The sequence below is a fragment of the Fistularia commersonii genome, chromosome 35 (assembly GCF_037954325.1).
Source record: "Fistularia commersonii isolate RoL2024-O1a breed Wild chromosome 35, RoL_Fcom_v1.0, whole genome shotgun sequence".
NCBI lineage: Eukaryota > Metazoa > Chordata > Actinopteri > Syngnathiformes > Fistulariidae > Fistularia > Fistularia commersonii.
The window spans coordinates 5,166,131-5,193,971 of record NC_141318.1 but is presented as its reverse complement, the minus strand read 5'-3'; the positions used below and the strand labels follow the sequence as shown (position 1 = coordinate 5,193,971).

The following is a 27,841-nucleotide window of genomic DNA, read 5'->3' as shown; positions in this document are numbered from 1 at the left end:
CTGAATGACACAGATTGGCTTTGTGATTTAGCCTTTACTGTGGACATACTGATACACATGAGCTGGATGTGAAACTACAAAGGTTTGTGCATGAAATGCAAGCAAACGTCAGAGCCTTCAAAACCAAGCTGGTTTTATTTTCAAAACAAACGTCAGACAACTTTCGGACAAATGTCAGACGAGTCTGATATGTACTGCTAACATTTTTTTTTTCTGTTTTATTAATTTCTTGTGCTTCTTGTGCTGACCCCGGGCCGTCTGTCAAATTCTAAAAGCCAATGTGGCCCCTGAGCCAAAAAGTTTGCCCACCTCTGAGTTAAGCAGATAGGGACCACCAACATGTAGCCACTAAATAGCATTTCCTGTTGAAGAGTAAACATAACTTCTTTTTTTTTACCCCTCCAATTATTTTTATCAGTTCCATCTGCAGCATAAAAGGCATATAAAAAACCCACTTCCCAAGCATGCCCATTCTGCAGCTTTACATGCATTTTTTTTTTTTTTTTAGCTTTTCTTATGGTTGAATATGTTGTCCCTGCTCAGAGTTGTTCGTGTGTGTGGGGGGGGCGTGCGTGTTCTCACGTGACCGCGCAGGGAGTCAGCGCGCCTCCGAGGAAACCACAGACACCAGAGAGAGAGGAAGCGCGGCCGCTTTGCTGTTCGTATTTTGCAGCTACAAAAAAAGGGAGCGGACGGAGGCTGGGACCTTTGGATCTCGCCGGGATGTTCACACTCGGGGAAAAAATGGAGTTTCTCATCGGGAACCCTTTTTCGACACCGGTTGGTCAGAGAATCGGTGAGTAGGAGTCACTTCTTTTGCAGCTGCGGTGCGTCCTTGCGTTCATTTTCCATTTAAATTGACCCACCAAGAACATATTTCAGCAATTATATGTCTCCCAGGGTGGTTAAAACTTCGTATTTTGTTGTTTAGTTCCACTCTAAATGCTCTTAATTTTTTTATGGTGAACTCCGAATTTGACAGAAACATTCTAAAGTCTAATCACACGACCAGGGCGGGTCTTGCCGCTGATTGGTAGTTGAACGATGGAGTGACAAGAGTTTTGGCCAATCAGCGATCGTAAAGAGTTACAACAATTTGCATCCACTTCCGGAATCGTATCATCGGTCTGCAATGGATTTTTTGGAAATAAAGCAACAGTTCATTTGTTTTATAAAAGCGAACTGGTATTTTGCGGAAGTAGATATATGGCAACAAAAAGGAGGAGACATGAAACCGAATGAACATGAAGTGATCATTGGGGCGTTCTCAACTTAAATACAGTTGCTTTCAGTTGTTTCCCTCATCCAAGGAACGAGACTCAACTCTGATTGAATCTGTCAACACAGTCTATTACTTTCAATGCAATTAAAATGAAGTTTTTCACTTAAAATTGGATTATTTGTCTTGGTATCATTTTTTCTTACATCCACCTCAATATTTTTTCTGCATAAACCAGCTATTTTTTTTCTGTCATTCAACATTTTAAAATCTCTTCTAAACTTTAAAGATATCTCTTCATTTTTACTGACAAGTTAAAATGTGTCCTCAACTAGGCAATTTTTTATCCCCCTATAAATTTGTCCAGTGGGAGGATGGAGTTACAGCTCGCCTGTAATTCCTTATGTATTTGTTACAAAATTTATTCCTGGGAATGTCTTATTCATGGAGGAATATGCCACTGTTGTGTGAATCTAATATGGAAACTCCCTTATGAAACCCTGCAATGTAACACACCTCTTGGCAGTGCATCAAGAACTGTAGCCTACCAGCCTGATTTAACTGAATTTGGAGTGAAATTCATTAATTTTAAGTATCTGATCCCCATGATCAATTCTATGCCTTATCGGCACCATACCATCGGGACTTTTTTATGCAGAGTAATGTATTACCTAGTAACTTCCATGCAAACATTGTATATATGTAAACTGATAAGCTGTATTCAGCCCCATACTGTGATTATAAGTTTATAAGTTTATATACTGTGATTATAAAGTCCAGTTCTAACACAAACCTGCATTCCTTCAGAGCACCGGCTCTGCATCGGGAGTTGCAAAACTAGTGAAGCTGTAAAGTAAATACTATGATAACCTAATTTTTCCTCTTAACGTGTTACCTCAGTAAATCCTAACCAGTTTTGTTTGAAAATTATGTTATTTTTCAGTAAAATCTACAATAAAGTCAGCGACGATTTGGTCAGACCTGCTTCTTGCTCCGACCATGTCATCGAAAATAAGAATAACCCTTCCATTTTGAGTTAATGACTTATATTTTTAGTATTTACATGTGTTATCCAAGGATGTCTGTGGAATTTTAACAATTGATGATGTATCTATGTTTTCTAATTAACCGGTCAACTTCACTCCATAGGTCATGATCAGGATGGAGTATTGATTTTTATTTTCATCAATTTTTGTTTTTCCTGGCTGATGTAACTTATAGCCAATCTGCAGTTACTGCCTTATTATTTAAATAAATAAACAAAATAAATACACTCTTAAGCTCATGGAGTTTTCAAATGCCTCACAGATATTTCCTAGGAATTTTAGGAGCCCTCTCAAACAAAAGCGATCATTCCAAAGCTTGTCAGACCAAAGTGTCCAAACATCAAGTTAATGTGGTTTAGTACTTCCCATTTCACCCACTTTTGCACTTGGCCATCCTTCAAAAGGTGAAAGAAATGACGTCGCCCACAAAGCTTTTGAGGTTGCAGGGTTGTTTTTTTTGGCGGTTGTCTGTTTATGTAGCCTGAATAAAAAAAAAAAAACACAAGTCAAGAACAGAAAGCGAAAAGTGTGCTAGATGTGCCTTTGCCTGGCCATCTTTGGAAAATCGCAAAGCAAGCAGAACACATCTGTGATCTCTGACTCAGATTCTTCACATGTTTGCCTTTCCCCTTCACCCCTTGAATTCTTCTGATCATTTCCCTTTTAAGATGAGTAAAATATGATCAGAAGAAATAAATAAATGTATTTTTGGTGTATTTCATCATTGCCATTGGGTGGCTACCTCTACCTCGTAACTTCCTCTTATCTCATCCATTCACTTTCCAACGCATAAATGTCAGAGGCTTGAGCTCCTTCTGCGGCGAATGAGAACAGAAGCAGCTGACAGTCACATGAAGAGCGAGGAGAAAAGTGGGGGGGAGTAGTTGCGTGGAGGGGAAGAGAGTAAATGGGATTGAGAGAGGCTGGGCTGAGGGATTGGAGAAGTGTGGTGAAAAGGAATGAAAGAGATTTAAAGGTTTCTGAGGAGCTGTTGGGGGTGAAGTTCAAGAAAGCTGGAGGAAAGCTGATTGCTTACAAGTTGTGTTTTAATAAGAATACCATTTGTTGTTTTATTTTTTTCGTAGCCTTTGCCTGTTAACAGTGAGAGGTTGTAAATATAAATCCAACAATCTGAAGGATATTAGTTCATCACATGTAATAAATACTCTGTTTTGTGTACATAGTGAGGCTTAATATAATTCCATCATTGAAAGGAAAATAAAAATGGTCGCTGGTATTTCTCGTTCCCATTCATGGAGTGATGACGATTTTCCCCTTCTGGCTGGGGCACGTGTTTGTTTGAGTAAAATCCAGGTCAGATACAAGCGACAAGATCCGTCTTGTCAAGTTAGCTTTCTAGTCTTGAGCTTACTATCACCTCTCTCACCTTTTAGTTTTCACATGCAACAGGAAGCTTTGAAAATCAAACGCACATTGCTCTGCACCAAATAACAAAGATGGAAGCTGCCTTACCAGCTGTTATACTTAGCAGAACACCCAGCAGTTATATAGACTCTCAGGTATTCTTCAAAAATAAATGTAAGGCAGAATGTTAATCTGGATAATCACGCCAAATTGATGCCAGTGTTTATATTTATCTTTTTGATGCGTAACCCCCCCCCCCTTCACTCCATCTTCAGGTTCCTTTGGATTTTATAATTTTGATTCTTGTAGTTCAACCCATCGGTGTACTCAGATCTTTTTGTCTGTGCATATGCTGATGATGTGGTTGTTTACATTAATGATAAAAATAACAAACTGTGTCATAAAATTCTCTCCTGTGAAAGTAAAAGTTGTAGCTCGACCAATGGAGACCCCCTTTCGATCAGCTTCAACTCCAACTCGACTACATAAAGTAGAACACACGAACACACACACACACCAACGCCTCTGAGACATAATTCAGAGTGTGTCCAGGTTAAAGTATTGCAGCTTCACCATTGCTTGTGGTCTCATACATTAGCTTAGCTGTGGCCTAGCAGCTTTTGAGGCCTCCCACTGAAAGCCTGTCGATTTGTTCCACTGTGCCACCAAGCTAACTGTGGATTTTCCCCTCCTACAGGAATCGTTGAAATATGTATAGTCTCGTGCAGGCTGTGTTTATGTCTGCATATTTCCCAATGCTTTTATCACTGATTAGATTTCAAGGGTTTATTTTCCAAGTGTTTATTGTTCCATCTGATGCCTACCAGAGAACTTCAGATGTGTGTTCCTATTTTTCAGTGAGATTTTTTTTTTTTCCAGTGGTATTAATACAGTATCACGTCAAAAGAATCAAGTGGGTGGGGATCTGACTAGAAACACCCCACACACTGAATTATCATCTATTTTACTTTGATTTTTATAAGTTTCCAAATGACTGTCCTGGTGCTTCAAAGAGTACTTGAAAATTAGTTTTAAGACCATAAACTCTTGAGATTGTTCATTGAAGTAATAAATTCAGTAGACAAATAGGTCAGTTTTCTGGAGCATTCCCTTGTAATCACACTTTTTCAAAGTAAAGTCAGCTCTTAATGGCGAGTCACAGGTGGAATGCACTCATTTGTCAGGTTAAATTGCTATGATTCACCATTTTCTTCTGATGTTGATAGGTATTGAGCAATAAACAGTATATAGATTTATTTATATGAAGTGCACATGGAACTCTGGTGGAACTCATTTATTCACACACGTTTCCCATTCGGTCAACAGAGCGAGCGACCAGTGGCTTTCTGCAGTCAGAAGACTGGGGGCTGAACATGGAAATATGTGACATCATCAATGAGACCGAGGAAGGGTAGGAGTAGATGGAGAGACTGTCCTGTCCTTTTTGTGATTTTTCTTTTTTTCGACCAATCAAAAAAAATTAGATCCCTGTGTACTGTAAACAGGATCAATGTTGAATAGACAATTCCTGTGTCGCATAATGGTATCAACCGTCTTTCATGTAACTTCAGTATTTTACTGAAGTATTACTTACTGTTCTGAGATAAGGAGTTGATTTTAGCAAAAAATATTTTTGAATTGAAGTCATAACATGTCTTAGGTTATTATTGTAATAACGTAGCGTGTGTGCGCGTTTGTGCGTGTGCACATCCACAGTTGCTGTGTTGTTAGTAGTAAGTTTTTAGTTCCCAGGTTCACAAGTTTGAAAGCCATCAGGTATTTGTTATGCATCATGTGTGTTTTTTTTTTTTTTTTTCAGGCCGAGAGACGCGGCCAAAGCGCTTAAGAAGAGAATTGTGGGCAACAAGAACTTCAGGGAAATCATGTTGGCTCTCACTGTGAGTGATTATTTGTATGTTTTTATTTTGTTTGTCTCATCGTGACTGGAGGAATAAAGGATGTATCCATTTTAACTTAAAGTATGCGACCCTTGACCTTACTGTTTTGAGTGACATTAAATTCTTTTTCGTCTCCAGACCACTTAGATTGTCTTGTCGCACAAAGGATATTTGATTAACCTTTATTCTACATGCACTTCGGATCCTTGTCCCCCAGGTTCTTGAGGCCTGTGTGAAGAACTGTGGTCACCGCTTTCACGTGCTGGTGGCGTCACAAGACTTTGTCGAAGGTGTTTTGGTTCGCGCCATCTTGCCCAAATATAATCCGCCTGCTGCCCTCCATGACAGAGTGCTGAGTCTCATACAGGTTTGTGGAATCCTGAAGCATTAGGACTTTACAACTATTTGTGTTTGGATCAGTAATTATTTCCACAATAATTCAATTACAATTTTCACATGTCATTTAAAGGAAAATTGATCAATATGTGCTGTAGTGGAATCACCCTGAATCCAAGTTACCCTGTTGGTAAAGTAATGTGAAAAATCACCTGAAGACTAACTGCCTTACAGTTAATTCAAAGGAGGAGGAGTAACTTAAAAGTGGATAATCTCTGTTGTTTTTATTCTTTTTTTCTCATTATTGTCCCGTTCGTGTAAGTGTGCATGACATTTATACTGTCATGCATTTATATCATACTTTGTGCATTTGTGTATTTTTTTTTTTTTTTTAATCTTCATGGGCCCAAAGAAAGCAAGCGGTAATGCAAGTGAGGATCCCAGAAAAAAGATGGTTTCTATGTAAAAAAGCATGAAACGATAGCAAAGCACGTACATGGTGTGCGTGTGACCGATATCGCATGTGGATATAATCGCAATGCATCCACGATATGTACCTTCCGAAAGCAAAAGATATCCATAAAGGCCATGATTTTTCTTTTTGATGTCCCTTACATTTTTAATATCCTTCTTTTTCATTTAAAATACAAAAAAAAAATCATCATACGAAGCCACTTCTGGAATGAATTAAATTTTTATCTTGAGGGACCACTGTATTTACCTATCTTCAAAGTAAATTGTATTGTTGCTATGGGTACAACAATGACATTTTCATGCCTTCTCTGTTTCCCTTTTCTATGCAATTATTTGTGTTTGTACTTAATTACGAGATACTGATTTAAAAAAAAAAACAAAAAAAAAAAAAACTGTTTCTTTATATATTTAGTTACATGTTCTCTTTGCTATTCTCAGTCGTGGGCTGATGCATTTCGCAGCTCTCCCTCCCTTGCCGGGGTTGTGTGCGTTTACGACGATCTGAGGAGACGAGGTCTGGAGTTCCCCATGACAGACCTCGATGCCCTGTCCCCCATACACACTCCCAACAGGGTGAGGGCGCCACTGGAGCGGGTCGATCAGTTATGTCACATTTTTGTCTTGTGAAGATACGAAGATATTTTCCTGCCTCTTGTTTGCAGAGCATACCGGAAAACCAGATGCCCGAAACCACTCCAGACCCTCCAACCCAGCCCCAAACACAAGTCCCTTCCAGTGCTCCTGCTCAAAACACCTCGCCTCCAGTTCAGCCCAGTGAGGGAGGACTGCTGTCTGCAGAGCAGGTATCCCACCCTACCCCGCCCCCCGACAAACCACCTATAGATGTATTTCCTTTCTACAAACAGCTATTCTCCTCAGGGGCTGCACTTTAAAACTTCTTTTTTCTTTGTAAAGGTTGCTTTAAGCAAAGGTCGGTAAATCACAATAAGTGTTCACACTGTTTACATTTACTCAACTTATGTACACCTGTGTTTGTGCATTAATGCGTTTATGGTGTTGCGAGACAACAATAAATTCATAAAATTTGACTTCATTGTTTTTGTTGCTTACGTTAATTGTTTTGTTGTTGTTGTTTTTTCCCCCTTTTTCCTGACCAGGAAGAGAAGTTGCAGAAGGAGCTAGCGCTGGTGAAGGGAAATCTCACAGTCATGTCTGAAATGCTGAATGAACTAAAACCTGGGCAGAGCCAATCAGATGATACAGAGTTGCTTCAGGTTTGTGTGTGTGTGTGTGTGTGTGCGCGCGTGTGCGTGTGTGCCTCCCTGCCTGCAAAGTTCTGAGACCTGGCAAATGATTGACTGATTTTCCAGTCATGGAATAATCAGGAAAAAATAGTCAGATGTCTTGGAACATCACTGGTCAAAAATACTTTACACACCAAGCCACTTGGCACAACTTAAAAAAACTGCTTATGTATCTGATTATAATATAAAAATACAGGAAGTATTTCTCTGTGCTGTGCCAGCAGATGGCAGGAGTCGACACTCTCCGTTTTGATAGGGAACAGTCAGACCCGGGAGTGGTGATGTGCAGAAAGCAGTATTTTCACACCTTTTGTTTTATTTCGGTTGAGCTACGTCACACGGAGGATATATCGTCAACAAGACGATATATCGTCTTGTTGGGGTAGGGATACCAACACCTAGTCCTACACAACAGATCCGTTTCCCTCGTGATGCACTGACTTGTTCAAACCGGCCAGCCAATCAGAGGGCACCTCCAGCATTATCTTAATGTTCCCTTTTTTAACTGTGAAGCTCAGTATAACTTCTATCGAGAAAAAATGTTCTTTGCTGACTTTCTTTTACTCGTTTTATTATGACTGTGTGCCTATATTTTATGATTGAAGTAATGAGAGACACTAACGTATTCAATGATCTTATCTTTCCAAGCAGCAGCTGTATTCAGTGTGTAAGAGCATGCAGGCCAGAGTCGTCGAGCTCATCCCCCAGCTGCAGGATGAGGGGTTAATCGAGCAGCTGCTCGTGGTCAACGATGACCTCAACAATGCATTTATTCGCTACGAGAGGTGTGTGGAGGCCTAACTTCGCTCTCTGTGTCTCAGATTTAAAATGACCTAACCGTATTGTATTCGTGTTTTAGGTTTGACAGACTCAACACGGCGCAAATGACAAGCTCCCAACAAGTGAGAATCACTCTGATTTTTATTTTCTTGATAATAGTGGTTGATTTTCAAATGCTAGTCGAGTTCCACTGTGTTATGTTGCCCCCCCAGCAGAGTTCCTCCAGCCTTATCAGCTTTATCCCAGAGCCCTCACTTTCCAGCCAACCTACTGTCATCACAACCAGCCAATCAACCGTCAGTGCATGGGCGAGTCAGACGCAATCAGCAAACCACAGTAAGCAGTACTTCTGCTTAATATCTGTTCTTTTTTTTTTTCTTGCAGCGTTACTTTGGTGTTGAGTCACGAGGAGCGTTACTTCTTTGATTTGCTGGATTTCTGGCACAAAACGGGTGTTGGCTTGACATCACATGAGTTATAAAACATCAGTGGCTGTATGATAAGTGTGAAAGGATGTCTTGATAAAACAAACTGGACACTGAGAGGAATGGCTTTTACTATGTGATCTGTGAAAAAAGGAATGGGATCCAGCTGGCAGTTTTAAAAATATTCCTACCCTCCTGTGTGTGTGTGTGTGTGTGTGTGTGTGTGTGTGTGTGTGTGTCTCCACACACACATACACACACTACCTTGGACTGTGGTTTTGTTTCCAGTGACATGTCTTAGCAGGAAAACAGAGTCCAAAAAAACATTTCCATTCAAACCATTCATTTGAATCTATGACCTGTCTTGGGCAGCACCTCCTTCAACAGAAGGCATTTAAAAAAATTAAAAAAACAAACAAACAAACGTGACGATCAACACTTTTGCCAGTAGCACAAGACAGAAGCTAGCATTATTTCCACACGAAGCACGGGATCATTGGAAATGTGTAGCCTAGAGGTAGGATCTGGTCCTTGTTTTCCAAGTCCAAAGAATGTCTCAGATGAAATAAGTAAATCTAGGTAATGGTGTAATTCAGGAGCTGGTCTCCAGACCGCATCCTAAGTGAGTTTTCACTGTTCCTAAATTGTTGGGATGGTCAAAAAGGACAAATTGACAAGCAGAAATAAAGATTGAAAGACTCGGGTGAGACCAGTTACATCCAACACAGAGGATTTGCTCATTCTTCTCATTGCATAATGTGTTTTTTGATTTTTGTTAGGTCTTTAACAAGTGACAAGGCCGTGCTAAGAAGAATGTAACAAGTCTTTGTGTTTGAAATCAAGCCCTACTTACAAATCTTTCAAGATGTTTCTCAAGTTCTGAGTGTGTGTCATGTGACTGGAGTCCATACCTCCACATTCCTCAGTCAGGAGATAACTCACAAATTGCGAGGGCCCCCTAGTGGTTTGCAGGGCCCTGAGAAGCTGCTCCTTTCATTTCTAGACTACGCCAGCAGTGGTTACTATAATACTGCTATCAAAGGAGATTAAAATATTGCAAGTATTTTATCAGAGCTCTTAAGATAATTGGACATGGCGCTTTTACTGCTGTGGGCCATATGAGAATTTTGAGTTCTCCTGCAAAGTTCTAACACTCCTGTCTTTGCAGAAGACGAGGAAGATTTTGACATGTTTGCCCAAACCAGAGGCAGCTCCCTGGCCGATCAGAGGAAAAGGTCAGTGTTGCTTAGAGATTTTAAGTTGAAGATGTTGCATTTGGCCAAACTGTAAGTCGAAGTGGGCTTTCTCTTCAACACTACTGTGTAAAAGTATTTCTCTCTGAGTTCTGTGCAACATACAAGTCAACCATCCCATTATTTTCTTTGAAATAGACAAATACACATTGGAGCTTGACTATTGAAATGTGCTTTCTCACTTTGAGACCTGCATGGGAAATACTATTCATCCCAAAAAAAAACTTAATCTCACATAAAAAAACTAGATAGCTGCATCTCTTATTTTTAATATTCTCTTTCCAAATATTTGTCGTTTGTCCAGTGTCAGGTACGAGGACCCCGGTGCTGTGGAGGGCCTCGCGGGGGCCCTCGACTCAAGATTGCAGGTCACCGGAGGTGTATGTGTCAAACTTCCAACAAAGCAACTACTTGCAAATCCTATTTTGTGTGTTTTATTCTATACGCATATGTCTGATTTTCTCCTCTCAGGCACCACCAGTGAAAAACTCTCAGCAGAGTGATGCTGACCAATGGCTGTCCAGTGACATGGTGAGATAATTTATCCTCTGTCACAGTGAAACAAACACTCCTCAACACAAAGGAAAGTTATGACACGGTCTCTCTTTGCTTTGTTTATTATGCCTGGGGAAAAAAGCAGCAAGACCAGTCTGCTGTTTGTGAGGGAGTATCCAGCGAAGGTACTTTCTTGTAACCATCTCAAAGATACTTCCTTGTGTTTGTGTCTTGATGTGCAACTTGCTGTCATCTCCCCTTTCAGAGTTTGACAAGTTTTTGGAGGATCGGGCGAGGGCGACGGACCAGGGGGGCCAGGTGACTTTCAGTACGCTGCCCTCCACGTCCAGGCTGCCGCCGCAATCAACTAGCCAGCAGGATGGGTCACATGACCAGCTGTTTTCCCTCTGAGTTTACGGGAGCGGGTTGAAGAGCTGTTTGACGTAACGGCCAACATGCATGCACAGTCACACAGCTTTCTTCTTACACATCCAGTAAAGCCTGAAACTACAAAACTTCTGCCTAATCAGCTGCACAAATAAAATGCAGCAGTGCTGTGATAATTTTGCTGTTTTTTTTTTTGTGAATATAAACAATTTTATTTGACTATATTTATGAAATCCATTATTGTTATTATTATTATTATTATTATTATTAGTTAGATTTGAACAAGTATTTTCATTTGTGTTTGATACAGAAAGTATCTTTGACTTCACACCCTGGTTTGCCCTACAGCTGAATTTGTGCAAATGAAAATAAAAGGGGCAAACATGTTTCGTATGTTGATTCTGATTGCTTCTGCTGCGCAGTTATGCTGATTACCGTGAAAGGAATTCACTCAGCGGCTTGTTTTTTAACTCCATAAAGTGTGTGTGTGTGTGTGTACGTGTGTGCGCGCACATGCTTGTTTCAAGCACAGGGAGGCCAACTCACACTCAAGTTGACAAGCACAAAGCTGCTTTTCCATCCGCTACAAATAAATGCTTAAACTCTTAACTTCTCCTTAGATATTTGTTGAAATAATTCTGCAAAGTTAACATGTCATGGACAGATAACGTTAAGCTTTCCGGGTTAGTTAATTGTTTTTCGCAAACAATCGCTCAGTCTAAACATTGGATCCTTGAATGAGAGCGAGAGTGGTGGTCATACACTGTAATATGTCTACTGCTTGTGGGATCAGCAAAATATTGTTGTTGTTTAAGAGCTCAAGGATGTCTGGTGCTGAGTACATGGAGTCCAGTAAGCACCAAATAATAGGACGTGTCCATAACCACACGTGTGAAAAGGAAGACAGGGAGCAAACGCTCATTCTGGGTCAGAGCATTGAGAACTAAGGCAATGTTCTGCTGGTTCAGGCTTAAAGTCTTCATCTGCTGCATTTATGCATCCGTGCTCCTTCTTGGACCTGCCGCTTTGAGCTCTAACATCTCGACCCACGATCGGCTACCAAATGTTGTCCAAGACCAGGAGGACTCAGACCTCGACTCGCCGTTTCTTCAGCTGAGAGCCAGTTTGCCGGCTCATTTGCAGCCGATTCGCCCATACACCCTCCTGACAAACGCCAAAGACTATGACTACCTGCCCAAACCGAGACATCATCGGCCGTCACGCCTCCTCCGAATTCTGGGCTCCTCTTTTGACCCATTCTGGATGTCAGTAGATCAGCCGCCCAAGGGCTCAGGAGTCTGGGGTTCAGAGAAAAGTGATTCTCAACCAGCGTCTCAAGCTGAAGACAGTGTCGTTGGCGAAAAGTTCGGCCCCGGCGATGCTCTAGAACTCAGAAAGGCGGCAGCAGACCAGTTGCAGAAGCTGAAGACGGAGGTTGCGGGTCTAGATCTCGGTGCTCTCCCCTCAGATGTTGCGAGCTCGGTCCGAACCTGGCTGGTGAAGTCGGCCACCTGCGTGTTACGTTTCCGCTGGGTGGACCTGGGACCTGCGTTCTGGCCACGTTGGCTGCGACAGACTGACTGCGAGGAATCAGACAAAGCGCAGAGCTGCTCCTTTCCAAGCGGGATGGAATGCATTCGAGCTCAGACAACGCACATAAACATATTGGCTTGGCACTGTTTGAATACAAAAGAAAATGAAGAATCCAGTGGGTTTCAAACCTACAAGTCTGATGGCAGCACCACGGTGAGGACAAGTGAAGCACTGAAAACGTGTTTATGGAGGCAGGTGCCTTATCCTGTGGTCACAGCTTGTACTTGTGCATGCAAATGATTTTTTTTCCCCCTCAGCATTGTTAATATGTACTTTTCTCTTGAAACTGGAATTAATGATGCAGTTAGTGTGTTTGCGGTTTCACAGTGAGTCAAAATTTGGCCTTAATACTACTTCTGCAGTCTTTTGATTTTACAATATTAAACAAATCCAATGCTAAGAAGAAACAACCAAAATGTATATTCACTATAATTTGGGATCCAGACATGGACAGGGGATTAAACCGTCACCCCCATTTGAGATGGACACATTCTTATTATTTAGTTCTAGTTTCCCCTTAATAAACACATCTCTGAGATAATCTAATTTTTTTTTTTTGATGATCCTGACCTTTAGTTTTTCTGTCACCATTACACAAGAGGGTAATCAATGCTAAAAAAAAGAACGAAATTGATGGATAGTATATTGCTGACAGTTGGCTTTAAAAGGCAATTAATAATACAGTATCAGGATATTATTTTTGAATTATTTGTAACACTAAGCTAGTCCTTGAAGTTCACAAGGCAATTTGTTGATGATTCGCAACGGAAAATGAACCCATGATTTTTGCTGTGATGCAATAAACAGATACCTTGGTTGTCATGTGATTACTATTCAAATTGTTTTATCTCATGGAACGTCACTGTTTTTTTTTTTTTGTTTGTTTTTTTTGTTTGTTTTTTTTGCGACACAAGATACCATGTCCACCCTGACTGTAATTATATTGCACGTTTTTCACGCAATAATGATCGAGACACGCATTGTCCACGTTGCGGCGATTATAGTCGTTTAATCGTCAAATGTCCGGAGGTCCCTGAAGGCAGCAGCGTTGGTTCATCCCACCTGAGTGCTACGTTACACTGTACACACACAAGATGGCAGCTTCGTTGGAAGACGAGTTTGAAGATGCTCCCGACGTAGAGCCATTAGAACCCACACTGAAAAATATCATCGAGCAAAAATCTTTAAAATGGATATTTGTGGGCGGCAAGGGCGGTGTAGGCAAAACGACATGTAGGTAAGTGACGGAAGAATCGACTTCTAATGTTAGAAGTTCAGAGCTAGCTTACTGCAGCTAACGTGATCTGATAAGTCCGACAGCTGTCAGCAGAAGTTGACGTGAGCTACAATCCGAATTATTAGTTTTCAACATACGGATCATGTGACACTCATCCGAATATTGTTAAAATATACTAGCTTCAAGACAGCGTCACTTTACATTCACTTATCTTAAGCCGGCTAGTTGACCGACCGCTGTCGAGCACTGTCATTAGCTAGCCCGTGTTAGCCGAGAGCTTCCTAAATATTTAACACCTTTCTCAAGTAGTTGGGTGAAGCAACACCACTAAAATCGTATTTATCCTAGAGATTCTTTCTATTATTTGTTAACTTTTACATCAGTCTCTGCTGGCATCTTGCACTTTGATTTCCAGACAATTAAATAACCGGCTTAGCCTACATTAGGACGTTAGCACCATATTAACGTAAGACTCTTTGGCTAGCCCTGGCCGTCAGATGTGATTCTGTCTGACAGTGACTTTAGGTAATTCACGCCAGAGACGGAATGTTTCGAGAATTTTCTTGATGGAGTTGGCGTAAGTGTAATTAAAACTCACAAGAAGCAACTGACAGATGGTTGCAGCTTGATACATGTAGCATATTCGGTGTACTTGTAACTACTTGCCCACCTTTCAATCTGTTAGTCTTGCTCTCTCGAATACCTTTATCGACATTTTCCATATAAAATGTTATACATACCTTCAACAAACTTGCCCTGCGACACAGGTTACATAGCATAGACTCTGTTTCCTCAAATTTCACAGTGGAGGTTGCATCCTGTTTTTCCCCATTTATTTGTGTATACTGTATATATATTTTTTGAGCAAGCTTTTCTCTTTTGCGTGTAGTTGTAGTTTGGCTGTCCAGTTGGCAGCTGTCCGGGAGAGTGTCCTCATCATCTCCACTGATCCTGCTCACAACATCTCTGATGCATTCGACCAGAAGTTTTCAAAGGTGCCTACGAAGGTGAAGGGCTACGTCAACCTCTTTGCCATGGTAAGATATATTTACTGAAAGGAGAGCTTTAACCCATGCAGAAAAAAGAAGCAGAAGAGTTCAGCATTTAGATGTTCAGATGTTGAGTGACAGATAAGTGTCCCCCTCTAGATCTACCCACAAATGCATTACAGCTGATAGATAGATACAGAACTAAGGTCATGATGTGGTATTTACAAAAAAGGAGAAAATTATTTCAATATAATGCTGCCTAACCCTTTTCTCTCATAAGTATCTTCTTTGTATGTAACTATATACATGTTTTTCTACTTTCATAAATTGTACTGTTGAATACACAATGAATTAGTCTTTGTTATAAGGTTTTTTTTTTTTTTTTGTTTGTTTTTTTTCCGTCTCTCTCTGGGGACAAAGAACTGAGAGCGTCCGACCAACATTAGACTGTGACTGATCTCCAAAATTATTTTGCTCCTAAAATAAGACTTGGAGTGAGCGAAGAGAAATTTAACCCTTTTAACACAGAACGTGAAAACAGTGTTCAGCAATTACATCATTCTCAACTCAGCATTATGAATATGAAGAAAAAAACAATTTCCGCCTGGAGGAGAATTCAAAAAAAGATCAGTCTTATGATGATTTGAGATCTCCACAGAAAATCTGCAAGTACAAGGACTGTATTAGAAAATGAGTGGCCAGAGGCCTTTGGAATTAATCATAGCATGATGCCACAATGCGATGCGTTTGTGTTTGGGAGTAGGAGATTGACCCCAGCCTGGGTGTGGCGGAGCTGCCCGACGAGTTCTTTGAGGAGGACAACATGCTCAGCATGGGCAAGAAGATGATGCAGGAGGCCATGAGCGCATTCCCTGGCATAGACGAGGCCATGAGCTACGCAGAAGTCATGAGGTAAGGCGATTTAGCTGACAGATTTTATGGTTGCAGTAAGGTTCAAAAGAAAAGTGACAGCAAAATCTGTTTTCTGTGGACACCACAACAATTGAAATGAAAGTCACCATTCTTTGTCTACAACAAAAAAAAACTGTGTTAATGTATTGGAGTTACAGGACATTTTTGTTGACTGACCCACATTTCCAGAGGCTCCAAGTTAGATGCAAAAAAAGAAAAAAGTTTGAAATTTAAATTGACTGCCTGCAGTTTGGAGAACAAATCATCGATATCCACAGACAAACTTACTGCTGTAATCTGAGGTGTCAACTTGCTTGTGGTATTACCGCATCTAGTTTTCCTTTCAGAAATTTAAAAGAAAAAAATCTGCTGTTTTGGATTGATGTTAAGTGACCAACGTGGCCATGGAAGAAAACCCCACTTTTTTTTTAAAATCTACTCCTTTGAACTTCGTAAAAGTATCAGAACAGGTCATGGGGGTTTTAGTTGAAGAGCAAAATACATCATACTTACCTTTTTCATGAATAGAACTGAACAAGGGTTTTAGCTCCATTTTTCCCTGCCGTGATGAAAAGTACTTATCCCAGGTCATTAGTCATCAAAATGGGCACTGGTTCTGTGCTTGAGAAGAAAGAACAATAAAAACCAACTAGTTCTTAACAGCTGTCCTGACTCACATTTCTGGTGGAGTGTTTGTTGTGACTGCCGCTTTCATCTCATCATTCAAACACGATTATGTTTTTTCCCGCAATCCATCAGGTTAGTGAAAGGAATGAACTTCTCGGTGGTGGTCTTCGACACTGCTCCCACCGGTCACACGCTCCGTCTTCTCAACTTTCCCACCATTGTGGAACGTGGCCTCGGCCGTCTGATGCAAATCAAGAATCAGATCAGCCCCTTCATCTCTCAGGTTAGGACGGGCAAACAGCATCGGCCGTCGACTGCCTGAAGACGTTGCTTCATGTGATTTTGATGTCCACGGGTCTTGTTCTATCTAGATGTGTAACATGCTCGGCCTGGGCGACATGAACGCAGACCAGCTGGCGTCTAAGCTCGAGGAGACCCTGCCTGTCATCCGCTCCGTCAGTGAGCAGTTCAAAGACCCTGTAAGTCCCAAATATCTAGGCCATAGGAGGCGGGTGATGAACTCAGTTAAAATGACAGACTTCCAATGTGGTCATAGGTGCTGTTTTCAAGCAGACAATCATACGGTTGTCTGAAATAAGAGTCTAAGCTTGTCGTCCTGGCAACTAGCAAAGCTGTTCACGCTTGCTTATCCCTAACCATATTTTTGTATTCCCCTAGAAACTATAATAAGGGACTGTGATGGAAGCAGAACATCAAATTCAATCTTAGGAAAACATCCTTAGCCTTCTACAAATCGTGAAAAATATTTCATATAAAGAAGACATTAGACAGAGATGATAAAAATCCAAGGAGGCAGTGGTAGTTCATCTAGACTGAGTGCTGCTGAAGGATCATAAACACTGTTCTCTTTTCTGCCTTGGATCCCAGTGTTCCCCAGTGACCAATAGAGCCCTTATATGTACCTACGCCTTCACACTCCTACTGCCAGTTGCTGCAGTCTAAGATATAAAACAATATCTTTTGATGTATTTAAATGTAATACTTCAGAAACTGCACGCCGAGTGAACCCTGATTGAAGCAATACTGCCTCTGGCCTCTCCCCCGCTTAAGTGTTCTCATATCCTGTTTCAACTGAAACCAACCATTTTTTTAGCAAATTAACTTTCCGTCCCGTCTACTCTAGAAACTGAAAAAAGAAGCATCCCAGAGTGCGATGTACACGAGTCCACGTTCATATGTTTCCATGCCTTTATTCTCAAGACGTCTGAAAACCAAGAGTAGGCGCCCACCCCAGAAAAACCGAGGTGACCAAGGCGGTGGCTCAGTGTCAAAACAGATCTGAGAAATGACTAGGCAATGGAGAATTCAAGATGTTGACACAATTTAATAACAATTCCCCAGAACTCAAGTGTACGTTTCCATCCAAAAAAAAAATCGAAAAATTTTATGTTTTGATTAATGCGATGACGAAAATATTCATATATTTTATGTTTATCACAGACATCATCATAACAAATTACATCGATATTAGTAGAAGCCACTGGTTGAGACAGAGGACAGAAAAGATGATTGGTTGAGCACAAATCTGTTTATTTTTTCCATCCTGTTGAATTTCACAACAAAATAATCCATTCAAAACTTACACCAGAGAGACTTAGACTGTTGAAAATGTAGCTTGGCTGTCAGTGTCCGTATGTGTTAAGGCCGGCTCACGCCCAGACGCTCACTGAAGAGCTTCGTTTAAAACACCACCACTCTTGTTGTTCATAACCTCCCTGTGTGTGTCCTGTGGCTCTTCACAAACCACTGATCCTCTCCGACTCTCTCTCAGGAACAGACCACCTTCATCTGTGTCTGCATCGCCGAGTTTCTGTCTTTGTATGAGACGGAGCGGCTGATCCAGGAGCTGGCCAAGTGCCGCATCGACACGCACAACATCATCGTCAACCAGCTTGTTTTCCCCGATGCCGAGAGGCCGTGTAAAATGTGTGAAGCTCGCCATAAAATTCAGTCCAAGTATCTAGACCAGGTATGCACGCAGTACTTCACTACAATTGCATCGCTAAACACAATATTCGGAAGCATTTTTTTTTTTTATATTAGTGTACATAACAATATTCTCTTTTGTTCATGAAAGCATGTCAGATAGACACCAATACACAGAGTGTGTCCGTAACGTAACAAAAAATACTTGAATTTCAGTTTTACTTCAAGAATAGATTCTTGAGCTCATTTGGCATTTTTAAAATGTTTCTCTTTTTAGAAGAAGAGAAATTATTACATGTCATTGTCCCTAAATTGCACCTTACTTCTAATTTCTTTTTGGCAATACCTTGCTGGTGTTTTTATCCATATAAATTTGTGTTGGTGATTTCTAGCCTGTTCTTAAGTGCCTTCTAAATTTATTTCAGAGGGGAATCCCCCATGACCTTTTGTGCCAGTAATATTAGCTCCACATCTGACCTTTTCCCCCGAAAATTCACCACATGTGTGTGTGTGCACTCTCGGCAGATGGAGGACCTTTATGAAGATTTCCACATAGTCAAGCTACCCCTGCTGCCCCATGAAGTTCGAGGGGCTGACAAGGTCAACACATTCTCGAAGCAACTTCTGGAACCCTACAAACCACCAAACAAGTGATTTCCCTCCCCTGCCCACAACCCCCCTCTCCCCTCCCCATCTCCCCCAACCAGCCTGTAACCCCCCCCATCCCTGCAGTAACAGCCTCAAGACAGCCTACTCAACCGTGGCGCATTCATGGCTACGAGATTGCGCTTTTATGAAGGGGCAGGGGCTGATGAGAACACCTGTACATTTTGGGAGCAAAAAGGCAGAGTAGATTCATGCTTCTTTTTTCCTTCCCCCTTCTGTTCCCTTGATACCCTGCGCGTAGCAGTTGTAATGTTGTGAACCATTTAACTTTTCCCAGAAAAAGAAAACATACAAACCACAAAAAAAAGTCTCCACAGTACACGTTGTCCATCCTCAGAATGTTTTTAGTGACAGATTGAAATGGTTGATGTGTTTGCCTCGTTTGTTACGTGTGGTTCGATGGCCGTGTTTGTTTTCCAGTCTTAACTCACGACTCAAATTTCAAAACATACTGGTCTCTGACAGGTCTGGGACCAACATACACATCGCTACCTACTGAGGTGCGACAGCAGGGCAATAAAACACCTTAAAAGAAAAAGTAATACACAGTCTTTAGTATTTTTTTTTTATTTTCCAAGACAACTAATGTTCTTGCCATGAAGCAAACCAAGCAATCTCAAGTGGGTCATTTCTGTTCTGTCACATCATCACAACATTATATAATCAAAGTGTAAATGCAGTTATCTGATGCTGGAGCAATCAGCCATATTGGAAGCGTTTTTTTTTTTATTTTATTTTTTTAAGGTGTTTGTGGCTTCATCGAGTTTTGCGTTGTGTGCTTGGAGGCGTTTGTTAAATGAGATTCAAAGACAAAAGCATGAGGAGCGCCATGTTTCCATGCAGAACTTGTCAGATGCTCCTCTCTCCATAACATTGTGTCCAGCCTCTTGTTTGCTGACAACTAAGAAAACACTATTAAATACATTAGTTACCTTATCTTGTGCTTTTTTAACTACAAATATATTGAATGTCTTCATTTAAGAAATGTTGGACAGATGAATGACAAGCATCCGTTTGAATACTAGGCTCTGATTGGCTCACTTCGCCCTCTGTTATATCCCAACGCTGAAAAAGGAAAAATGAAAGTACCCACTTAAAAAGAAAATATTTGTTCATCTCAAGAAATATTTGACGTCTCATTGCCGGATTTTTAAGATTAATGCCGAAATGAAGATGTACATTGAATCAATGTTCAATATTTCATGTGATCATGTAGGTGAATGCTTACAAACTTTCTTTTTCTTCAGTGCACAGAAGGACGTAGATGGTAGGTGGAATCATCTTGGAATACAAAATCCTTTTCTGTCACTGAATGCTTTTGGGTACAAAAACCAGATCAGTTTTCTATAGACTTTCTTTAAATTATGTTGCAAAACAATAAAGTTGCCTCTACTGAGAGTTTCACAGTCTGTTGATGTGCTTGTTCGTCTTAATTAAGACAAAAGTACACACACACAAAGAACTGACCAGCAGGCAAAGCATGAAGCCTCTGTTGACCTTTGACCTCTCCGTTCAGCAGCGACCGTGCGCATACCTGCTTATTTCTACGAACAGCGCATGCGCGGGAAGAAAACACCAAAACGGGAATAGCTAACTATTTGCCTGGAAGCGTCGTGGGCTTAATGAGCGCCACAGGCTCTATTACCACCTTTAAATGTCCCAGTGTGGAACAAGCGGGATTATAACCGCCCCCCTTCATTCCCACGGGAGATTCGTTTCTTCTCCCACGAAGAGAATCATTAATAACAGTTTGTTTTTCTATCCACGTGTGTTTTATCACCCGGGGTCAAACCGCTCCCGTTCCATGCGTCGCCATTGTGGATCGGTTTCTCATTACTTAAAGCGGGAAGTTTGTCACGTCACGGTCCACTTGCCGCGAGTTTCGTAATGTCCCAACCGGACTGAGCTGGACTGTACGGTGCTGTGTGCGCTGCCGTGTGATCCCGGCGCCGCGGCCTGTCGCTTGCGGTCCATCACCGAGCCGCGCTCTCCCGGTCGGGGGCCGCGCTAACGAGCTCCTCCTCCTCCCCGTTTTGGGGGATTTACCCCGGGGGCGCGCTGACCACTGGCCGCACCGAGGGAGGCTCCACGGAGGATTACTGCCATGCAGCCGCGAGTTAACGGAGCCGACGCCGTAGGAGGGGAGAGAGGGGAATATCAGTTGTTTTGCGTTCTTCTACGAGGCAAAAAAAAAAAAAAAAACGCTGGTGAGAAGAGAGAGCGGCATAAAGGCTCTTCTGCGGCCGTGCCAATTACGCACTGAGCCATTTACGCATGCACCAAGAGACGAAGAAAACGCACACACAAAAAAGTACTGCAACAGGTAAGAGGATGTTTCCCATTTTTTTCCCCCAAGTTTGAAATAACCAGAATCACCTCTTTGGATCGCTGGTAGAGTCACTGCAAATGACTAACCTCTCACTTCCGGTTGCAGGTGTCCGGATTTTTTTTATTTTGGTTTCTGCGGCTCTGAAACGCTGGCCGTCACCAATGACCGTCACCTACACGGCCAGGGTCGCCAACGCTCGCTTCTGTGGCTTCTCCAAGCTGCTCCTGGCCTGGAAGGGAAGCATCTACAAGGTGCTCTACAAGGAATTCCTGGCTTTTTTTGCCATGTACACTGCTATCAGCATCACTTACAGGTGAGACAGGTTAGAGGCCCCCCCACCCTGAGAGACTGACCCTTGGATGTTTCCCCACTTTTGCTCTTACTTATACATCCACCCCCTCGCTCATTCTTCTAGATTGTTCCTGTTTGACGACCAGAAGAGATATTTTGAAAAGCTGGCAATTTATTGCAATCACTATGCCAGTCTCATCCCCATGTCCTTTGTGCTTGGTAAGGACTTAATGACTCTGTTTATTTAAAACCAATGGAAGTGCCATTTTCGTAGCATTTCAAAGCTCAGACTTTAAAAAGCAAATTAAAATGTCTCATCTGAGCCTCTATTTTACGTTATGTTATTCAGAGCATGCAAGATTGTACTTAAAAAAAAAAAACAGAAAAATGTCAAGAAAATTCCATGTCAACAGAATGTAAAAAAAACAGTTTTATTTTCATTGCACATTTTCACACCAACAATATTTAGAACACTTTATCATAGCACCTGCTATAACTCACAAACGAGTACCTTAGATGGAGATGGTCAGACACCTTTTCCACAGGTCATCATCACTATATATAACATTTGATTGACAGATTTCAATTTTTTTATTTTATTGTAATTTCAGCGACTTAATGGTTATCTGACAGCATCACAGAGCTGACCTTAATATGTCATTTTTTTTCTGGAGTTTCGGCTTAGGGGCCTCTGCCTTTCCTTAATCTGAACCCGATCAATTGTTGATCACGTACCCATCCCTTTGACGTATTTCTGTTGAAAGTATGACAAGTATTTGACAGGACTAGTCTTTGTCGTAATCGCCCCTTCACCGGCCGGCGCCCCTGTTTGCTCACCCACAGCTGTGAATGAATAATCCGGTCCCAGCTGACAATATCAGCTCTCTGATGCATTGCTAGGAATCTTGCAGAGATTATATAACACTAGCTATTCTTGTATTTGCCGGAGACCTGAGGTGTCAGTGGAAGCCAAACTGCTCCTCAGACCTCCGGTTAAATCCCCCCACCCCCCGCCCACCCACTAAGTGTCTGCTGAGTAAGAAGCCGTGTCCCCTCTCTATTACTGTGAGCAGGCTTCTATGTGACCCTGGTGGTGAACCGCTGGTGGAGCCAGTACACCAGCATCCCGCTCCCTGACAGGCTCATGTGCATCTTGTCAGGAGGCCTCCAAGGCAGCGACGAGCGAGGCCGCCTGCTGAGACGCACCATGATGCGTTACGCCAGTCTCTCGGCTCTTCTCATACTGCGATCCGTCAGCACGGCTGTCTTCAAGCGCTTCCCCACCATGGATCACGTGGTCGAGGCAGGTGAGTGTTAAAAACCCGGGGGGCGTTTCACTCCCCTAGACAGAACGTTAAATGCTCATTACACTAAAAGTCACGCAAACCCCTTCTTCCGCACCATGCTGTTAACCTGGCAGTCAACTCGTTATCGCAATGACGTACATGTGTTCATATTAGTGTCTCCACATCCAAGCCACATTGACCCTCCCTACAATGACAACAACACAAACAGAATATATTAGTCATATAATTTTTTTTTCGTGAGGAAATAGGCTAACCTATTTCAACGAAGAAGGCACACATATAGGATCATAACTTAAGTAATCCAAACTTAACAGGAAACCAGAATGAGAAAGCTGTCTGACTTAAGACTGACTGACCCCCCACTCCTTCATTAAAAACTAAATAAGTTGAAAAGCATCCATCAGAGGATTTTTTTTTCACCGCAGACTGTCACGCGGCAGACAAAACAAAAACACCTTAAACGTGTCCTCAGTGTTTTTTCCTGAAACTGAACCCTAAAAACGAAATCAATTCTGAAAGTACTTGCATTGTGGCCAAGGGTTACCGGTAGTCAGTCTACGGTTTTTGCGTGTGGAAAGACTTTGACAGTAACCCAAGCAGGAAATACATGCATTTATGATAGCTTGAATTTCATGGAAGGAGTTTAGCTTTTTTTTCAATTAGGTGCTGAGGACTTTTAACACACTGCTCTCAGAGATTGACTGGAAACCTTGTTGACACTCTCGCAATCCCGAGTCACACTCTCACATCATGAGTTTGTTGTTTCCACTGCTGTACATTCTCTTCACTGCCAGTGGGTGCTGGAAAGTCACAAGTACGGGCACATCATGAAACTGACTGCTGGGGAAAAAAAAAAGAAAACGCGATCACACATCTGTGACAAGGTCACACCAGAGCGATTATTTGCCTTCCCCCTTTTTTTGTCTAGTTTGTCAAAATTAAATGTTTTGCAACTTGCGGAGTTCAAATTACATTATTTTTGCTCGCGCCGCTCATGCTTGTGATGCTGATAGCGCCGCGGTATCCCCCCCCCCCCACCCCCTCCTTGAACATGGCGAATCAGCTCCCGCTCTGTGAATGCTGACGCTCCGTAATCGAGTGTGAACAGAATGGAAAGTCAGACCCGCAGTTCAGCCCAGTTGTCTTCAACGGCCCGTTTGGCCCGCAACACATAATCTGAGATCGATATGTATCAATCGGTTTTGTCAGGGTTCATGACCAGAGAGGAGCGCAAGAAGTTCGAGGGCCTCCACTCCCCTTACAACAAGTACTGGATTCCCTGCGTGTGGTTCACCAACCTGGCGGCCGTGGCCCGCTGTGAGGGCAGGATCAAAGACGACCACACGCTGAAACTGCTGCTTGAGGTTGGCACGCACACACACACGTGCACAAACACACATGTGCAAAAATTGTACTTTGAATTTAAATAGAATGGCAAGCAAATGTTGACAGGTGACAACATATGGCAGACTGCTTATATTTATACAGATGTGTGTATGTGCGTGTGTGCGTTTGTGCGTGCGTGCGTATATATATGTGTGTTTTTATGTATATATATTGCTTATATCCTTCTGTTCTTGCCAAAATAGTATAAAGTATGCAAAAATGTATTAAATAAAATATTGATCCTATTTTAATTATAAATTCAAAATAATGTCTCATTATAAATAAAAATGTAACTAATATAAAATAATAATGCTGGTATTAATAATGGTAATCATTAATTATTATTATCATCATCATTATTATTATTATTATATATAACAGCCTTTCCTGACATTGATTGAATACTGTAATTTACTCAGTGATAATGTCCTGATAACTAATCAGGGCTAAGATGCACTATTTCTAATTGTTTTATCTCATTTTAAAAAAATGCATGAGCTAAATGATGAGTCTGAATACCATTAAAAGACACCCCCTTTCTGTGTCTTGAGGCCCCTATTTTTTTAGGACACTGTATGTGTATAAACAGATTTGTGTGTTGTTGTTGTTGTTGTTGTTTTGTGCATTAACAGGAGCTGAATGCGTTCAGGGGGAAATGTAGCATGCTGTTTCACTACGACATGATCAGCGTCCCCCTGGTCTACACACAGGTGGGCAAGCCGATTTTTCGGGAATAATAAAAACGTTTCATTTCAGAGAGGTTCTGAAATTAACGTCGACTGCAAAAGTGAGTGAGCCTAACGGGCTGCTTTGTGACGAGAGACAAAACAATGTGCCAGGATGCTGAATTGGTACGAAATCAAACAAACAGAATCCTTATGAACTCTCCATTACTGTGGTTTCTGTGTTTACAACGTGACTGCCTTTTTTAAACTGGCACCACATGTTCTGAAACTCACTAACTGTATGTTTTATGGCATTTGTTGTTTATTGTTGATCTCAGAAATGCGCACCTGGGTTGGTGTCAATCATAAAAAAAAAAAAAGGTTATTTAGGTCTTGTTTGTGTCCTCATGTGTGACTCAAGACATTTAAAATGTTATGAATGCATGGCCGTGTATTTGTATCAGTTTTTTTTTCCTTTTTTAAGGAAAAAGTACAAGTGGATGAACATAAATGGTTTCCTAAATACTTCATATTATCTTGACTTGCCCTGCAGGTGGTGACGCTGGCCGTATACAGCTTCTTCCTGGTGTGTCTGATCGGCCGCCAGTTCCTGGACCCCCGGCAAGGCTACCCGGGTCATGACCTGGACCTTTATGTGCCCATCTTCACCTTGCTACAGTTCTTCTTTTATGCAGGCTGGCTCAAGGTCAGCCTGTCGCATGTCCTCGTGGTACGAGAGTGACTCGCACTTCCCCAATTTACCGCTTCGCTTTTTGTCCCCAAGGTTGCGGAGCAGCTGATCAATCCTTTCGGGGAAGATGATGATGACTTTGAGACAAACTGGCTGATAGACCGAAATTTCCAGGTCTTTCTCATTTCTCTTTGTCACTTTTACTATCTGTCTGTCTAGCTAGCTAGCTAGCTATGTAACTAGCTATCTAACTAGCCCATTATCTGTCAACTAGCAAACCAGCTAGCTAGCGAGCTCTATATTGATTGAGAGAAATGGTTTCAAAACAAATCCGTTTTTAATGGTAACATTTTTTGTATCCCCCCCAAGTAAATTCAGCAGTACGGTACTTAGCAAAGAGAAGAGTTTAAAAGAGCTACTTTAAAACTCTCGAATATATGTCAAAAGTAATTAAAGGCACATTTTAAAATTAGATGCACATGTAAACAGAATGCAGAAAGTTAATGGGTAAGAGACAGACTAGCTAGCTGTCTCGCTAGCTAGCCAGTCTGTCTAGCTAGCTAGCTAGTTAGATTGACTGATGTTTTTGTTTTTTTTTAAATTGAGAAATAGCAATTAGTATTTTTTTTTCTGCATTCCCCCCAACTACAATTGCACAGCAGCCTGAAGCATATCAGGCTGTTAGCTTCCTAGATAGCTTTCTTATAGCCTAGAGTGGGCTTCTAGACTTGTTTTTGCCCAGGATTTTGGCACAAGGGACGGTAACACTTTGTCCTGTGTATAAATGAATGCAGGTGTCCATGATGGCAGTGGACGAGATGTACGGAGATCTGCCCATGATGGAAAGAGACCGCTACTGGAACGACTCCAACCCAAGACCCCCGTACACGGCCGCCACGCTCTTTGTCCTCCGCAAACCCTCCTTCCAGGGATCAACCTTTGACATGGCGTGAGTCTACGGATGAAGAATTCTCATTTCGACACCCCGCCCAAATGCAATCTGCCAAATTCTTATTCAGAGAAACTGTAATGCAAACTGCACAATGTGATTAGTTTTATCTCTTACAAATATGTGTTCAGCATTTAGAAGTAGGTTTTAATACTTTCATATATCTGTGTTGGTAAGCCGTATTTATGATTTGCTTTTTCATACACGTTATAAAGCAGCTTTCACGCAAATTTCCTGGGGAAAAATGGTAACCAACTACCGTACAGTGCTCGGAAAAAATGTCCTCTTGTACTAGAAATTATGCTTCTGGTGTTTGACAGGATCCCAAAGGAAGAGATGCACTTCCAGCCCCTGGAGGAAATTGCGGAGAATCTGGAGGAGTCCAGCAGCCGACATCCCAACATGGCTCTTTTCAACCGCCTCCTCAACGTAGCCCCATCCCCGACGGGCCTCATGGGTGGCGCTCTCCGCCGAACCTCAGCTCAGCTCCAGAGGCTGTACCACTCCCCCAGCATTGACCAGTGCGCCAGCGACGACGACGACGACAACGACAGCAGCAAGGTGGGTAAAGGAGGGTCCCTCCCTTCGGGTTTGGGGCAGGAAACCCAGAGCACGGTGTGCAGCTTCAGGGAGGAGAAGAGCGCCAGAACACCCCTGCTGGAGATCCAGTTCAACCAAGGCAACCAGGAGTCAGGGAGCGAAGGGCTGGGCGACGAAGACGGCCAGACGAGCGAGGAAGGAGAGAAATCCCTGAGCAGAATGGGGCAGATGCAGTCCGCCGTGTCACTGATTCCTCCCCCTTCCCAGCTGTCCAAAGAAACTCGACCTCTCTCGGCCATCCCCATAACTTCCCACCAACACTCGGCCTTCCTGTTCCACCCCGCTGCCCACTCCAGTCTGGAGCACTGCAGCTCCCAGCCCGTCATCAACCAGAACCGAACCGCGCTCGCCAAACCCAAACCCCCCTTTGCCGGGAACAAAATGTCCCTCCTCGCCGTTCCATCTTTCGATGAGCCTCAGCGCTTCCGTAGCGTCAGCATGGGATCGGAGCTCACCGGGAATTAGACCCGGCGACGAACAGTGTGCGATAGTGGACACCGTAAAGCATGTTGTTCACAATGAAATTAGTTTTAGATATCAAGATGGGCTTCCACTTTATCTCTGAATCCTTGAAATCTGCAAGGCTGTGAGAATTTCTTACAGAAACTTTGCGACAGCTCCTTCCTCTTCCCCCGCTGGTGTCCAAGGGACACCTGGTCTGAACATCCAGGAGGAAAGTTCGGCATCGAGGAGAGACGGGGGGGGGGGG

General features: G+C 42.2%; 4 protein-coding genes across 8 annotated transcripts; all 4 read left to right on the top strand.

The window, feature by feature from the left end:
- Positions 1–625: 625 nt before the first annotated feature.
- LOC147213986 (target of Myb1 membrane trafficking protein) lies at positions 626–11,329 on the top strand. 4 transcript variants are annotated; one of them, XM_086142261.1, is made up of 15 exons: positions 626–796; positions 4,957–5,041; positions 5,450–5,528; positions 5,746–5,895; positions 6,777–6,911; positions 7,001–7,141; positions 7,457–7,573; positions 8,255–8,388; positions 8,463–8,505; positions 8,599–8,719; positions 9,977–10,043; positions 10,366–10,441; positions 10,533–10,592; positions 10,702–10,741; positions 10,822–11,329. In XM_086142261.1, the coding sequence occupies exons 1-15, from the start codon at positions 724–726 to the stop codon at positions 10,965–10,967; spliced, it is 1,467 nt and encodes a 488-aa protein (XP_085998387.1). In that variant the 5' UTR covers positions 626–723; the 3' UTR covers positions 10,968–11,329. The 4 variants fall into 4 exon arrangements, with proteins under 4 accessions (XP_085998387.1, XP_085998386.1, XP_085998385.1 ...); XM_086142260.1 differs by having other exon boundaries at positions 10,699–10,741; XM_086142259.1 differs by having other exon boundaries at positions 8,596–8,719.
- A 565-nt stretch (positions 11,330–11,894) lies between these two features.
- On the top strand, positions 11,895–12,776 carry LOC147213985 (noggin-like). The gene has a single exon (XM_086142204.1). It carries the CDS (start codon positions 11,895–11,897, stop codon positions 12,774–12,776), a length of 882 nt encoding a protein of 293 aa, XP_085998330.1.
- An 838-nt stretch (positions 12,777–13,614) lies between these two features.
- On the top strand, positions 13,615–20,323 carry get3 (guided entry of tail-anchored proteins factor 3, ATPase). Its single transcript, XM_086142257.1, has 7 exons — positions 13,615–13,773; positions 14,663–14,810; positions 15,526–15,674; positions 16,434–16,584; positions 16,673–16,780; positions 18,094–18,291; positions 18,774–20,323. The coding sequence occupies exons 1-7, from the start codon at positions 13,631–13,633 to the stop codon at positions 18,900–18,902; spliced, it is 1,026 nt and encodes a 341-aa protein (XP_085998383.1). The 5' UTR covers positions 13,615–13,630; the 3' UTR covers positions 18,903–20,323.
- A 687-nt stretch (positions 20,324–21,010) lies between these two features.
- Positions 21,011–27,824, top strand: LOC147213983 (bestrophin-2a-like). 2 transcript variants are annotated; one of them, XM_086142608.1, is made up of 10 exons: positions 21,011–21,237; positions 21,349–21,556; positions 21,659–21,753; positions 22,695–22,841; positions 24,051–24,205; positions 24,860–24,937; positions 25,446–25,598; positions 25,677–25,757; positions 26,378–26,532; positions 26,853–27,824. In XM_086142608.1, exons 1-10 carry the CDS (start codon positions 21,189–21,191, stop codon positions 27,595–27,597), a joined length of 1,866 nt encoding a protein of 621 aa, XP_085998734.1. In that variant the 5' UTR covers positions 21,011–21,188; the 3' UTR covers positions 27,598–27,824. The 2 variants fall into 2 exon arrangements, with proteins under 2 accessions (XP_085998734.1, XP_085998733.1); XM_086142607.1 differs by having other exon boundaries at positions 22,608–22,841.
- Positions 27,825–27,841: the final 17 nt, after the last annotated feature.